Here is a 16,838-nt window from a genome sequence, read left to right on the forward strand (position 1 = left end):
TTTGTACCAGAGAGTACACACACAGAGTATCAGTCCCTCTTTTTTTGCCGTCATTATTTTTAGCTGGAAAATAGATGCTCACAAACAATCATTAAAATTGAATACTCATTAAGGATTCTTTTTGTAAAACCCAAATACTCTGATGATAAATCCATGGGGTCATTTTGGGCATTCATTTTCAAAGAAGCTATTTGAAGCCCTACTTGCAATCCCATGTAGGCCTACAGTGGCCAATAGCTATATGAAACAAGAAGAGCCTTTTTAGTGGCTTTTGTAGTTGTATTCCCAACACTGTGTTTTTATAAAGTGTTTTATTGAAAGGCCTGAAGGACTCTGTGCCGGACGAGACCTCTGAAATATGCGTCAGCTGCGCAGCGAATAACTAGAAAACGACACCCTCGATGAAAAGTGATTTACCCCTAATCCAAATCTGCCCCTGATGTCTCGACTGAAAGTTATGCTGTTGTCGCGTCTCTAATCTCTCGGAGGAGCCGCGCCAGATAAAGGGTTAACCGTGCTACTGTAATTAGAGTCGCTGCTCTCATGTCGTCGTCCTCCAATACCATGCTGCGCATAGTCACGGACCCCTCCTTCTCCTAACACGCACGCACACACACCCACCCACACACACACCCCTCCCCACCGGCTCATCGGAATGTCTAATACACTGGGAAATCAGAGTGCGAGCCTCCCCACTCACACACAGCTACTGCGCGCGTGGAGCACAACACATAGAGACGCTTCACTCCTCTCATCCAAGTTTACATGATTTTTGCCCCTTTTTTTCTACAACAACTGGAAACAAATCCACAAATCCTTTTATAAAGTGCATAATGTCAGTGATGGGTAAACTCATCCTGTGCTGTTTTCACTGTTGAGGATTTTTTGGTGCGCCGTTGAGATGGAGCACAGGCTCTTGAGCACCCGGTGGACACCGTTAACTGGGCTGGTAGTGTGCCTGCTGGTGTGCGCGTGTGTGGTGGACCTGGTTCTCGCACAGATTCGGTACTCTATCCCCGAGGAGTTGGAGCACGGGGCTTTTATCGGTAACATCGCCGAGGACCTGGGCTTGGATGTAGCCAAGCTGTCCTCTCGGCGGTTCCGGATAGTATCCGGGGCCAAAAAACAATACTTAGAGGTGAATCTGGAAAACGGTATTTTATTCGTTAATGAGAAGATTGACCGCGAGGAACTGTGTGAACGGAGTCCGACCTGCTTCTTACACTTGCAAGTGGTGATCGAGAATCCATTAGAACTGTTCCGAGTGGAGGTGGAGATTTTGGATGTGAATGACAAATCTCCCAGTTTCCCATGGAGCGAGTTTAATCTGGAGATTACAGAGTCAGCGGCGCCCGGGTCTCGGTTCCCGTTGGAGAGTGCGCAGGACCAGGACGTGGGCACCAACTCGCTCCGCTCCTACCAGCTGAGCTCCAACGAGCACTTTGTGCTGAACATCCAGACGCGTAATGACAGGAGCAAGTTCGCTGAGCTAGTGCTGGAGACCCCACTGGACCGGGAGCAGCAGAAGACGCACGAGATGGTGCTCACAGCCGTGGACGGGGGGTCGCCTGAGCGCTCGGGCACAGCTCTCATCACCATCACGGTGCTGGATGCCAACGACAACATGCCCGTTTTCGACCGGTCTGTTTACCGGGCGAGCCTTGTAGAAAACGCACCGAGAGGGACTTTAGTGCTGAAGCTAAATGCTACTGATTTGGACGAGGGTGCGAACGGCGAGGTGTCCTATGCATTCAGTGGGCACGCACCACTCAAAGTGCGGGAGCTGTTCAGCGTGGACCAGTACACGGGTGAGATCCGAGTGAAGGGGATTGTGGACTATGAGAAAGCGAGTGTGTATGAACTGTATGTGCAGGCTAAAGACAGGGGTCCCTCGGCTGTGGCCGTGCACAGTAAGGTACTGGTGGATATCTTAGATGTGAATGACAACACGCCAGAAGTCATCCTCACCTCCGTGTCCACACCTGTCCAGGAGGACGCACCACCTGGAACGGTGATAGCCGTTATAAGCGTCATGGACCGGGACTCGGGAGAGAACGGGAATGTGGACTGCCAGATCCCCAGCAACGTCCCCTTTCAGCTCCACTCCTCTTTTAAGAACTACTACACTTTGGTGACTAGCGAGTTTCTCGACAGAGAAGCCTTCTCCGAGTACAACATCACCCTCACGGCCCGGGACTTGGGCTCCCCGTCGCTTTCCACGAGGAAAACCATCCTCGTCCAAGTGTCTGACATTAACGACAACCCCCCGCGCTTCGCTCAGCCATCATACACAGTTTATGTGACTGAGAATAACGCCCCGGGCGCATCCATTTGCTCAGTCACTGCTTTCGACCCCGATTCTAACCAGAACGCCTATCTGTCCTACTCGATTCTGGAGGGTCAGATCCAGGGTATGCCCGTGTCCACTTACGTATCCATCAACTCGGACAACGGAAACATCTACGCGCTGCGCTCCTTTGACTACGAGCAGCTAAGGAACTTTCAGATACGGGTGCAGGCTCAGGACGCCGGTTTCCCCCCACTCAGCAGCAATGTCACATTACATGTGTTCGTTTTGGACCAGAACGACAACGCTCCAGTCATCGTGTCCCCCTTGCCCAAGAACGGGACTGTGGCGACAGAGGTGGTCCCGAGGTCAGTGGATGCGGGGTACCTAGTCACCAAGATCACTGTGCTAGATGCGGACGCAGGTCAGAACTCCCGCCTCTCCTACCAGGTGCTCCAGGCTACGGACCCGGGTCTGTTTAGTGTCGCCCTCTACACAGGAGAAATCAGGACGATTCGCCGGTTCGTGGATAAGGACGCTACGAGGCAGAGACTCATCATCCTGGTCAAGGACAACGGCCAGCCGCCTCTCTCCGCCACCGTCTCCATCCTCCTCTCTGTGGCCGAGAACGTGCCCGAGTCCCTGTCTGATTTCGGAGACCTCACTCTGAGCCCGCAGCCCTCATCCAACCTCGCCTTCTACTTGATCGTGTCACTGAGCACCATCTCGCTAATCTTCCTGGTGGCTATTATCGTGCTGGCTGCGGTCAAGTGTTACAAGGACAGAGAGACCCCCAGCGGGTACAACCTCCCCCCCTTTGCCTGCTGCTGCTGCAGGGGCTTCCAGCCAGAGCCACCCCCCGAGGTGTTCAAGAAATCTAACCTGAACCTGCAAATCTCCACCGGGGCTAAGGTGCCCACCAACTGCATGGAGGTAAATGGCAACGGTACTCTGTCCCAAGCCTACTGCTATAAAGTGTGTCTGACCCCCGAGTCAGCTAAGAGTGACTTTATGTTCCTGAAGCCGTGCAGCCCCAGCAGCATCCCGAGGAACAACGAGGCGAAGGATGCTGACAACTTTGCTTGGAGCGCGCACAACCGAAGCGCATCGGTGAATAACAATTCCGGAGCCACCACTCCGAATGAGGTAACGTGAGAGTAAATGTGTTTGCATTTGTGAATTTAGCCCCTTTACTTATACTGTGTGTTAATGCCCAGTTTTGTTTAAAACATAATCAAGTACTTGACATTCTATCTAATGAAGGTGAAATCATACATGCAGAAGTGTGATTATGTCTGACTGAACTTGAACAACACAGTATTCAGACATCAATGTATATCAGGCTGAGGCAAACTCTTTACTAATGCAACCTACACATTTTTATTTTACATTTCTGTTGGTGTTTATATGTACCATAGTTATAGGCCTACAGTAATGACGTAATTAACAAAAGGAGTGTTATAATAAGAGAGTAGATATTCTATTCACAAAGGCTGAGAGAAAGATGAACAAGCACCACAGTATATTTTATATTGAACGTGTGTTGTGGAGCGTATCTCTCTCTCCTCGCGCACAGAACAGAACAGTCTGCCAGAGATATCCGTTTCACAGAGCAACGGAGATGAATAAACCTCAGTCCTGTTTGTTTCGATGCTTATACATCGATCCCTAATCTATTTTTGTCTATAATCATCATTTGTCCATTATTTATTTGTAAACATTTTCGGAGTAGTATAGTAAATGAGAAATCCCATAACGTTTGTATGATTGTGTATTGGTGTGGTAGTATACAATCAATGTCATTGCATGTTCTGTCTCCTGCTATGTGATACGACTAGAGAGACATTGTCTATACTTTTCCTTCACAAACCACCAATTAGAATTGATTTCTAGTAGCGTTTGCACATAGAGTTTTTACTATATATACAAGGTTAACGGCTGACAGACAAGGTGAATGAAAGTTAGGTCATCTCGGAAATAGACCTCTGCTTTTCTGGGCTAAAGTATGCTGTCAACGACCGTTCTGGAGAATCGTGCACCTCTCCTTTGTTTGGACAGATCACCTCACTAACTATGCCTCAAGGGCACAGACATGGTCGAGCCATTATACTGCACACAACGTGGTGCATACGCAAGGGGGTCGCGTCCATTATTGATGAAAAATGGCAATGGACTGGTTTCGCGGGGACGGGGGAGGAGAGGGGGTAGGGGGAGGAGAGGGGCTATGGACCTGGCTGGGACGTGGCGTGCCTGTAGATTGCCCTGGCGAGGAGAGAGATGTGGATCGGTGTTTTGTCCCGAACGAGGGAAGGGTGGGGGAGACGGTGGGAGGGACGAGAGAGAGAGGAAGGCGAGATGTCGACACCGCTGTTGTCGGAGTCACTAGATGGGACCGGCAGACCGTGAATGTGATGTGTGCGTATTGCCCATTGTACATCTCTATAATCTGGTACAATGTAAGCAGACAGTGACGGATAAACGGACACTTTTTTCCTAGAATATCCCATCTCCGTATAGACTGAAGACTAAAAATGTCAGTCCCATTCATAGCAGGAACACCTCTAGCCATATAAAGACCTTGATTCGAGGTCATGATGATTGTTCTGCTCGTAGCTATGTCCCTCCAGGGGCTTGGTGTCCTTGATGACGTTAATTGGTTCCCTTAAATCACCCCTGTGTTCCCCGAGAGTCACTCTCCCATATGAGTGTAATTGGATGTGTGCACAGCATGTCGCGGATCGGCGGATGACACGAAAACACCTCAAAGACTTACCAACTAAACAGTGGGATGGTTGCATAGCCTATTGTCAACCATAACAATGTTGTATGTAGACCTACATGTCGGCCTAGTGTAATCTCAGCAGGGTGATAAAAAATGCATAAATTGAAGGTGAAAGAGGAGACAGATTAGGCCTCTCCAACACACAGGTCAACTGTTCTGTGAAACAGACTGATCAGCTGAGATGACCTAGATAATGGACGGCACAACTTTTCCCGCTTCTCAGCAAGACGTAATTAAAAGCTGATCTTCTCAGAGAATCATGGCAATATTCATGTAAAAAATGATACATAAAACACAAAAAACAATTACGTGTATAATTTGGTTAATTTCCTGAGTGCCTCGGTTTCCTTTTAATATTAAAATCGTGTTTTCCTTTAATCCCAGGTGGGTCCTAATTGGTTTTTGTGCAGAGCTGGCGTGGAATGTATTTTGAATACCGATTCTAATAATACGCTCACATCGCATTCTCCTTGTTAACAGTCCTAAATGAATTAACAGAGCGTGGAATCCACAATATGACACTTATTCCCGGAATAAATATCATTCAGGAGTGCCCGTCCCCCTCCCCTGCTGTGTTGTGCTGCAGAGGATGAAAGCGAAATAAGTGACAGGCGAGTCATTGCTCATGGCACCGCGCACATCCTCGCTGCGTTCTAAAAAAAAGGCCACAGGGAGGCAGTCAAGCTCCATGAAAAGAATATAACTTAATTAAGACCTCCGTTCCTTAAAGGTCCAATACAGCCGTTTTTATTGAAATATCACGTCATTTCTGGGTTACAGTTAAGTACCTTACTGTGATTGTTTTCAATAAAAATGGTCAAAAGGTGACAAAAATAGCTTTTTAGCAGAGAGCAATTTCTCAAGCAATAATTTTGCTAGGACTGTCTGGGAGTGGTCTGAGTGAGGAGGGGAAAACTAAAACCTAGCTGTTATTGGCAGAGAGGTTTGGAACTCTCTAATTGGGCTATTAACTTATTTACCACATGGTGATGTCAACAGGCAGGCCAAAACTCCATCCCACCACAACAGGCCGAAATATCAGGCAGTCTTTTCAAACAGCTCTTACACTTAAAGGGCATCTTGATCATTTTCACAATTTCACAGTATTATTCCAACCTCATAGTGTGGAAATATACAGTGCCTTCGGAAAGTATTCAGACCCCTTGACTTTTTTCACATTCTGTTACCTTTTTACAGCCTTTTTAAATCCTCATGAATCTACACACAATACCCCATAATGACAAAGAGAAAACAGGTTTTTAGAAGTGTTTGCAAATTTATTAAAAATAAAAAACTGAAATATCTTACATAAGTATTCAGACCCTTTGCTATGAGACTCGAAATTGAGCTCAGGTGCATTCTGCTTCCTGTTTCCATTGGTCATACTTGAGATGTTTCTACAACTTGACTGGAGTCCACCTGTGGTAAATTACATTGATTTTATATGATTTGGCAAGGCACACACCTGTCTATATAAGGTCCCACAGTTGACAGTGCATGTCAGAGCAAAAACCAACCCATGAGGTCAAAGGAATTGTCCATAAAGCTCTGAGACAGGATTTTGTGTCAAGGCACAGATCTGGGGAAGGGTACCAAAAAATGTCTGCAGCATTGAAGGTCCCCAAGAACACAGTGGCCTCCATCATTGTTAAATGGAAGGAGTTTGGAACCACCAAGACTCTTCCTAGAGCTGGCCGACCCGCCAAACTGAGCAATCGGGGGAGAAGGGCCTTGGTCAGGGAGGTGACCAAGAACCTGATGGTCAATCTGACAGAGCTCTAGAGTTCCTCTGTGGAGATGGGAGAACCTTCCAGAAGGACTACCATCTCTGCAGCACTCCACCAATCAGGCCTTTATGGTAGAGTGGCCAGACGGAAGCCCCTCCTAAGTAAAAGGCACATGACAGCCTGCTTGGAGTTTGCCAAAAGGCACCTAAAGACTCTCAGACCGTTCTCTGGTCTGATGAAACCAAGATTGAACTCTTTTCCCTGAATGCCAGGTCTGGATGAAACCTGGCACCATCCCTACGGTGAAGCATGGTGGTGGCAGCATCATGCTGTGGGGATGTTTTTCAGTGGCAGGGACTGGGAGAGGCAAAGATGAACGGAGCAAAGTACAGAGAGATCCTTGATGAAAACCTGCTCCAGAGCGCTCAGGACCTCAGACTGTGGTGAAGATTCACCTTCCAACAGGACCACGACTCTAAGCACACAGCCAAGACAACGCAGGAGTGGCTTCGGGACAAGTCTCTGAATGTCCTTGAGGGGCCCAGCCAGAGCCCGGGACCTGAACCTGATCAAACATCTCTGGAGAGACCTGAAAATAGCGGTGCAGCGACGCTCCCCATCCAACCTGACAGAGCTTGAGAGGATCTGCAGAGAAGAATGGGAGAAACTCCCCAAATACAGGTGTGCCAAGCTTGTAGCGTCATACCCAAGAAGACTCGAGGCTGTAATCGCTGCCAAAGGTGCATCAACAAAGTACTGAGTAAAGTGTCTAATATTTCAGTTTTATGTTTTTAATACATTTGCAAAAATGTCTAAAAACCTGTTTTTGCTGTGTCATTATGGGGTATTGTGTGTAGATTGATGAGGGAAAAAAACTATTTTATCAATTTTAGAATAAGGCTGTAACATAACAAAATGTGGAAAATGTCAAGGGGTCTGAATACTTTCCGAAGGCACTGTATATAAAACACAGGAAAATCACGTTTCTGACTGCACTGGGCCTTTAAAGTGACATGAATATAATATAAAATATGGAAATGAATAGAAGTCTACTATTGAATATTTACTGAGAAAACATTGAATCACTGTTCTTATCAAAGCTCATCTCTTTAACGAGGCCATTGCATCAGTAGGCTATATCACTGTTAAATTTTTTGTCAGACAGGACATGTTTTAAGATCTTATTTTCTCTCTAAATCTATAGCTCAAGCAACCAAACACAGACTGGACCCTCACAAAGAACCAGAACTCCTCTCTGAAAAGGTAACAATCACTTTTAACATTTAAACTTACAACTACATCAGCATACCAGTGTTTGAGATAGAACGTCATTAATGTATTAATGCCGGTGTGTGGTCATGACATAACACGATATGTGATTCTTCATGGATGGATCTATATCTTCTGCAGCTATAACTCTATCAACATGGACGGCACTCTGATGAGGAAGGCCATGCATGCAGACCCAGAGAACTACATGACACCCATGACTGGCCAGTACTGGACCTGGGGCACCCGCATGAGGGGTGCGTGAGGGGCTTGAAACACACACGCACACACACACACACACACACACACACAAACACACACACACACACACAATACAGAGAGAGAGCTAATGCCTCTCCCTGGATAATACCAAACAGAGAATGAGCAGGTATCTTATGATGACATAAGTACCACTTCCACAGCGTTTATGTGTGTGTGTGTCTGTAATATCCATCCCACCTTGATTTCAGTCATACATTATATTAATCAACATTATGTCTCTTCTTCCACAGACTATAAGATGTCTCCTCCTGCCACTGGGCCTCCTCTTCGCTCCTGGACCCCCCGGTGCACCCCATCACCCCAGCAACAGCCCCAACCCCAACCCCAGCAGCCTCAGCAACCTCCACTCCCCCCCCACCCCCATCCTCACCCCCATCCTCACCCTCACCCCCACCCACCTCCAGACTACCAACATAACGTGTACATCCCGGGCACGCCGTCGGCCCTGTGCACCCTGAGGCCAGCAGCCACCCACCACCGCAGCGAGCTGGATGTCCACAACTCCTTCTCCACCTTCGGCAAGAAAATACGCTTCATCCACAACTACGAGCCCCAGACAGACGCAGCAGCAGCTGTCATCAACAACGACCTGTATAATGATTAATAATGGAACTCTGAGAGAGGGAATGAGTGAGTGAGTAGCCTCTATGGTATGAATGAATGAATGAATGAATGAATGAATGAATGAATGAATGAATGAATGAGCCCTATGTTCTGTAAACATAGAAAACATACTAAGGACAGAGAGTTAAACGAAAAGGGATTAATTAATGACTGAATTAATTAAATAAGTGTACAAACTGAGGAATTAATAAATTAACTTTAAACATCTATACTAACCGAAAGAGGGATATGGACTAATATTGAGAAGATGAATGGATGAATCCAAGAAGAGTGATCTTTAAACCGTTTTTAGATCTGCCACTGTTGGCTATTGTTATTTTGGATACATTACTGTCACATGTTTTCCACAGTCTGTTTTTCAATTGATGACATTTACTATTATTATTATTATTGTTTTGACAATCAGCCTGGAGCACATTTTTGATGAGAAACATCCAAATAGCCTAAGATTGGACAGCGCTTTGCACATTGTTATAAATATGAATTATATTTTTGAATGTTTACGAAAATGAAAACGGACACAAATAACCAAGTTGCATTTATTCACCTAAAACGGTTTAAAATGTATGGTTCTGTCAAGCAGAACATGTATGAATATACCTGTAGATATGCAAACTGCATTTGTGATGCAGGTGATCGACAAAGGCTTAAACAGTCGTCTCCCCAACACATATATTGTATATACATTTCTGAGAATAAAGTATTTTTTCTCATAATATGCTCTTCTTCCTCATGTATCAAGTATGTATCCTGCCCTGTCGAGCATATGGGCGTGTTGAACGCCTTGACTCATGCTCATGTCATCACCAGCTCCCCCAAACAGGTCTGGCGGCAGTAAAGGTTTAATTCTGAGGATGGGTTAAATTGATTGAGATACCTTTTCAATGCAAATCAGCTTCAGTCACACATCCACTTTAAAGTTGGGATATTGTTTTAGGGTGAAAAAGTTCCCAGGCACACTAACACGCTTTCTGACACAGTAAGCCGTTTTCCGTGGCAAGGAATACACATAGTAAAATGCTAACATATGCTAATTAAAGTGCCTGTATTTGCATTAACTGAACAAACAGAATCTCCCCTCAAAATCTCCCCAGAATCTCCCCTCGAAATATAATTGTAATTAAAGACAGTGGGACTGGGCTGGGAGCTTAAATGCCACACCTGGACGAGATCTGCCGAACGTTCTTCCTCCTGTAGTGTCTAAACTATATGACTTTGCTGATGTTTGCAAATGGTGTCTTAGAGGATGTTGACTCAGCTTGTGGAAGCATCTGGAGAGCATTTCTATAGGGGCACCCTAAAACAGAGGAAGTCTGTTATGTGGTGTCCTGGGATTGGTCTGTAGGGGAAAACACCCATATCAGGTTACATAGGATATATATACCTTGGTTGGGACATAGGAGGGGAGAACAACATATTAAAAGATTGGGCCGGTTGTTCTCCAGATGTCTGCAGAAGTCTGTAAATTGGCGCTGAAATCTTCTATGTAATAAACTATTATAATCAAGGACAGTGTCAGCGGATTTCTTGTCATCACAGCATCTCAGCATCGTTCTCGACACTACACTCCCTCTCTCCATGCCTTTTTCCTTTTAATATCCCAGGGAATGAGTTCCGAATGTCAACAGATGAGTATCGGCCGGATCCAGAAGAGTAATTAGTTCGGTGCGTGCCGCAGATTGAAAACAATTATCTTAATAAGGAAACAGTCTCCATGGAGGCAAGACACTTCTGGAACTGGAGTGTAACTTTCTCTCTGGCTGGAGAGGAGGAGTAGAGCCATAGGGACGGTATGGCAGGGCTGGAGTTATTTAGGTCAGCTAGACATCACTTAAATTCATGTGAAATAGTACGTGGAGCTACTGTATCAGTTTGAAAATGGAGGCATACAACTTTTCACACCAACTAAAATTTCACCAAACAAGATGTGTCTATGAATATAAACCATAGCCTGGTATAAAATGCTAGGGTGTTGTTTAGTACATTTCATGGTCTGGATTAATCTGAAGCAGTGTTGCGTTCCATAGGATGCATGAACAAACAGGCATTCTTCTCATGATCTAATAAGGTAAGGACCCCACATTCATAATGACTAGGGCTGCTAAATTCCATATCCCTTCAGGACATAATCCAAGCCTTAACCTTATTGAGGCCTAGTCAAGCCTCTTCACCTGGACCTCAGAGGGAACACCTACAGTATGTCTCATTACACAATGTGTACCTCCAGCAGCTCTGTGACCCATGGGGCTTCTTCTGTGTGGTACAATGTTATTTTCCTCTCATCATACCTACCTCCTCCCCATAAACACACTGTTCATCCCCCCAATCCCTCGCCCATCCTCACCTCCCCCCAATCCCTCGCCCATCCTCACCTCCCTCTAATCCTTTGCCCATCCTCACCTCCCCCCAATCCCTCGCCCATCCTCACCTCCCTCTAATCCTTCACCCATCCTCACCTCCCCCCAATCCCTCGCCCATCTTCACCTCCCTCTAATCCCTCGCCCATCCTCACGTCCCTCTAATCCTTCACCCATCCTCACCTCCCCCAATCCCTCGCCCATCCTCACCTCCCTCTAATCCTTCACCCATCCTCACCTCCCCCCAATCCCTTGCCCATCCTCACCTCCTTCTAATCCCTCGCCCATCCTCACATCCCTCTAATCCTTCACCCATCCTCACCTCCCCCAATCCCTCGCCCATCCTCACCTCCCTCTAATCCTTCACCCATCCTCACCTCCCCCCAATCCCTCGCCCATCCTCACCTCCCTCTAATCCCTCGCCCAGCCTCACCTCCCTCTAATCCTTCCCCCATCCTCACCTCCCTCTAATCCTTTGCCCATCCTCACCTACCCCCAATCCCTTGCCCATCCTCACCTCCCTCTAAGCCTCACACATTCTCCTCCATGTCAGCTCCCTCTTTCCTATCACCTGATCAATTAAAGTCCATGAAACACACAGAGACCATGACATAAATTACATAAGCAAAACACTTATATAAAGTCAATGTAAATACAAAAACGCTCTTTCAAACTAGCAGGGAACACCATGACCTAGATATGTCTTATTGTGAGCTAATACAAGGATAATGAACAATTTAGAGAACTGAATTAAACATATGGCCTATTGTAGTACCACAGGGCATGACCAATGTGATCAGGCATCGCACAGTATGGATCTAGACGTACAGAATCTGTATACGTGGTCTAGCTGCTGTATCTCCACCAGGGGGCACCATTCAGTCACAGACAGAGGGAGAAAGATGGAAAAGGAGCAGACGAGGGAATATGACATATTTAATCACGTAAAGTACGTAAAGTACACCTTCAACATAATAATGGAAAAGATCACAGAACAAATCCTACTAACACTCAGACAGCATGCAGGTATGAAAAAAAAATGTATGCACTCACTAACTGTAAGTCGCTCTGGATAAGAGCGTCTGCTAAATGACTAAAATGTAAAATGTAAATGTAGGAAGCAGACAAGAAAGCACATAAGGCCTAGTTGTGTTTCGGAAATTACAGGTACGTTTGCTGATGTTAACACACGTGTTGGATATTGGTTTGAAAAAGGCGATATCAGTTTGTGGATTTGGTGGCTTCCTGGTCATCTGTAGAGGTCATCTGTAGAGGTCATCTGTAGAGTCATCTGTTGGCTGAGGTATCCTCAGGTTCATCAGGAAGTGACCTGTGATGACAAAAGAACACAGCATACAGCGCCAGTTAGATAGTTATAGTGGAAAAGAAAGATGTATAAATAGCATTACAATACATTACATTAATTAAAGGGGCAATCTGCAATTGCTACGTCCATTTTTGAACTTTTAAATTCATTATATATAGCCATTGATTCTTGAAGAAAACATATAAAAGCCTCATCAGAACCCCAAATATAAGCTTGTTTAACTAGAAATGTTATTGTTAACAAACACTGTAGAGTCTCAAAACATGGTTAAAACTATAATCTTGATATCTGCTATAAATTTGATAGTGGTTACATTGCTTCAGCCCCATCCCTCAGCTGTTTACTGAAACAGTGGCGTGATGTAGGTTTTGTTATTGTTTGAACTGCAGATTGACCCTTTAATTAATTTAAGGTTCAAATAAATGATTACTGATTGGAGTGCTTTCCATTCAGGCCTGATATATTGGCATTTAAAGCGTTTAGATTGCGTTGAAAATGCGCTTGGTATAAAGTCATACCAAGGTGCTGTCCACAGGCGCGGTGCTGAAATTCTAGCCAAATCAAATCAAATCAAATGTTATTTGCCACATGTGCCGAATATAACAGGTGTAGACCTCACAGTGAAATTCTTACTTATAAGCCCTTAACCAACAATGCAGTTTTAAGAAAAATAAGTGTTAAGTAAAAAATTGATGAGTAAAAAATTAAAATTAAAAATAATTAAAGAGCAGCAGTAAAATAAAATAACAGAAGGGAGGCTATATACAGGGGGTAAAGGTACAGAGTCAATGTGCAGGGGCACAGGTTAGTCGAGGTAATATGTATATGTGGGTAGAGTTAAAGTGACTATGCATAGATAATAAACAGAGAGTAGCAGCAGTGTAAAAGAGGGAGTGGGGGGGGCAATGCAAATAGTCTGGGTAGCTATGATTAGCTGTTCAGGAGTCCTATGGCTTGGGGGTAGAAGCTGTTAAGAAGCCTTTTGGACCTAGACTTGGTGCTCCGGTACCGCTTGCCGTGTGGTAGCAGAGAGAACAGTCTATGACTAGGGTGGCTGGAGTCTTTGACAATTTTTAGGGCCTTCCTCTGACACCGCCTGGTATAGAGGTCCTGGATGGCAGGAAGCTTGGCCCCAGTGATGTACTGGGCCGTACGCACTACCCTCTGTAGTGCCTTGCGGTCGGAGGCCGAGCAGTTGGCATACCAGGCAGTGATGCAACCAGTCAGGATGCGCTGTATAACTTTTTGAGGATCTGAGGACCCATACCAAATATTTTTAGTCCCCTGAGGGGGAATAGGTTTTGTCGTGCCCTCTTCACGACTGTCTTAGTGTGTTTGGACCATGATAGTTTGGTAGTGATGTGGACACCAAGGAACTTGAAGCTCTCAACCTGTTCCGTTACAGCCCTGTCGATGAGAATGGGAGCGTGCTCAGTCCTCTTTTTTCGCTCTGTAGTCCACAATCATCTCCTTTGTTTTGATCACGTTGAGGGAGAGGTTGTTATCCTGGCACCACACGGCCAGGTCTCTGACCGTTGTCGGAGATCAGGCTTACCACTGTGTCGTCGGCAAACTTAATGATGCTGTTGGAGTCGTGTCTGGCCATGCAGTCATTTTGTGGACAGGGAGTACAGGAGGGGACTGAGCATGCACCCCTGAGGGGCCCCCGTGTTGAGGATCAGTGTGGCAGATGTGTTGTTACCTACCCTTACCACCTGGGGGCGGCCCGTCAGGAAGTCCAGGATCCAGTTGCAGAGGGAGGTGTTTAGTCCCAGGGTCCTTAGCTAACGGTCTATTGTTGCGTCACATTACAATTGTAGACAGAATTTTTTTTATTTTCATTCATATTTTTTTGCGGGTGATCTCATAATCAGTTAGTAGAGGTAAGATATGACTCACTAACCAGGTTTCCATCCAACCATTTCATGCGGATGAATTACCTGACGCATGAGGAAAGTCAGGACTGCGCTGATGGAAACAGGATATGCTGGTACAATTTGATAAATGCCACAGACAATTTGTTATTTCGCACAGCTGCGGGAAGTAGGGTTGCTGAAAAGTCAGTGTTTTGCACAAAGTAGTCCAGTGGGCCTTTACTTGTTGACTGATATATAGTGCATTCGGAAAGTATTCAGAGCCCTTGATTTTTCCACATTATGTTACATTACAGCCTTATTCTAAAATTGATTAAAAATAAAAATAAAAATCCTCATCAATCTACACACAATACCCCATAATGACGAAGCAAAAACAGGTTTTTAGAAATGTTTGCACATTTATTAAATATAAAAAACACACTATTAGACTTTAAATGGGGCTCAGGTGCATTCTGTTTCCATTGATCATCCTTGAGATGTTTCTACAACTTGATTGAGTCCACCTGTGTTAAATTCAGTTGATTGGACATGATTTGGAAAGGCACACCTGTCTATATAAGGTCCCACAGTTGACAGTGCAAGTCAGAGCAAAAACCAACCCATGAGGTCGAAGCAATTGTCCGTAGAGCATCGAGACAGGATTGTTTCGAGGCACAGATCTGGGGAAGGGTACCAAAAAATGTTTGCAGCATAGAAGGTACCCAAGAACACAGTGGCCTCCATCATTCTTAAATGGAAGAAGTTTGGAACCACCAAGACTCTTCCTAGAGCTGGCCGCCCGGCCAAACTGAGCAATTGGTGGAGAAGGGCCTTGGTCAAGGATGTGACCAAGAACCCGATGGTCACTCTGACAGAGCTCTAGAGTTCCTCTGTGGAGATGGGAGAACCTTCCAGAAGGACAACTATCTCTGCAGCCCTCCACCAATCAGGCTTTTGTGGTAGTGGCCAGACGGAAGCCACTCCTAAGTAAAAGGCACATGACAGCCCGCTTGGAGTTTTCCAAAAGGCACCTAAAGACTCTCAGACCATGAGAAACAAGATTCTCTGGTATGATGAAACAAAGATTGAACTCTTTGGCCTGAATATCAAGCGTAACGTCTGGAGGAAACCTGGCACCATCCCTACGGTGAAGCATGGTGGTGGCAGCATCATGCTCTGGGGATATTTTTCAGCGGCAGGGACTGGGAGACTAGTCAGGATCGAGGCAAAGATGAACGGAGCAAATTACAGAGAGATCCTTGATGAAAACCTGCTCCAGAGCGCTCAGGACCTCAGACTGGGGCAAAGGTTCACCTTCCAACAGGACAACGACCCTAAGCACACAGCCAAGACAACGCAGGAGTGGCTTCGGGAGAAGTGTCTGAATGTCCTTGAGTGGCCCAGCCAGAGCCTGGGCTTGAACCTGATCGAACAGCTCTGGAGAGACCTGAAAATAGCTGTTCAGCAACGCTCCCCATCCATCCTGACAGAGCTTGAGAGGATCTGCAGAGAAGTATGGGAGAAACTCCCTAAATACAGGTGTTCCAAGCTTGTAGTGTCATACCCAAGAAGCTGTAATCGCTGACAAAGGTGCTTCAACAAAGTACTGAGTAAAGGGTTTGAATACTTATGTAAATGTCATATTTCAGTTTTTGATTTTTATAAATTTGTTAAAATTTCTACAAACCTGTTTCTGCTTCATCATAAAAAAACAATTTAATCAATTTTAGCATGAGGCAATAACGTTACAAAATGTGGAAAAAGTCAACGGGTCTGTATACTTTCCGAATGCACTGTATATCAAGTATTATCAGATTAACTGTTTTGTACATATAATTATCAGACTCAAATTACAAATGCTGGTAAACACTGAAATACATTTACTTTAAATGTTTTCACAAAAGTAGTGCACTGGGCCTTTACTAGTCCTGTATTAGCGGACCGATATAGAGGTCTTCAGCTCGAGCATTTTTTTTTTCTGTATCTCCCCCATCCGCAAAAGAATCGCAGCACCCCCACCCCAAAACTACTTCCACGGCTATGTTCGTTCGACATTGTGGGATCTTTTTGTGTCGGTAAAATTTATTATGCATGAAAGGGCGGTGGAAAGACCTTCATGAGCAAATATTGATATAATAAACATCATATCGAAATAAACTTGGAGTCACGCGATGATATGTTGTGTGGTCCTCCCACTACGACTCGGGAAACCATGCAGTTTATAAATTATGATGAACTTCACAGAGTGGTGAAAGTGCACGTGATGAGCTTGATAATCCTTGCCAATAAATATCTTATTCTTGTGACAAGATGATCGATGCTTGGCT

General features: G+C 45.3%; 1 protein-coding gene across 1 annotated transcript; it reads left to right on the forward strand.

The window, feature by feature from the left end:
• Positions 1-707: 707 nt before the first annotated feature.
• On the forward strand, positions 708-9,687 carry LOC121532755 (protocadherin beta-15-like). The gene is made up of 4 exons (XM_041838551.2): positions 708-3,433; positions 8,001-8,059; positions 8,207-8,322; positions 8,578-9,687. The coding sequence occupies exons 1-4, from the start codon at positions 902-904 to the stop codon at positions 8,949-8,951; spliced, it is 3,081 nt and encodes a 1,026-aa protein (XP_041694485.1). The 5' UTR covers positions 708-901; the 3' UTR covers positions 8,952-9,687.
• Positions 9,688-16,838: the final 7,151 nt, after the last annotated feature.

Source organism: Coregonus clupeaformis, chromosome 2 (assembly GCF_020615455.1).
Source record: "Coregonus clupeaformis isolate EN_2021a chromosome 2, ASM2061545v1, whole genome shotgun sequence".
In the NCBI taxonomy this organism is placed as follows: Eukaryota; Metazoa; Chordata; class Actinopteri; order Salmoniformes; family Salmonidae; genus Coregonus; species Coregonus clupeaformis.

Coding starts and splice junctions, on each gene's coding strand:
- LOC121532755 (XM_041838551.2), top strand. CDS start 902: ATGGAGCACAGGCTCTTGAGCACCCGGTGGACACCGTTAACTGGGCTG. Junction 3,434..8,000: donor GAGCCACCACTCCGAATGAG/GTAACGTGAGAG, acceptor CTAAATCTATAG/CTCAAGCAACCAAACACAGA. Junction 8,060..8,206: donor CAGAACTCCTCTCTGAAAAG/GTAACAATCACT, acceptor TATCTTCTGCAG/CTATAACTCTATCAACATGG.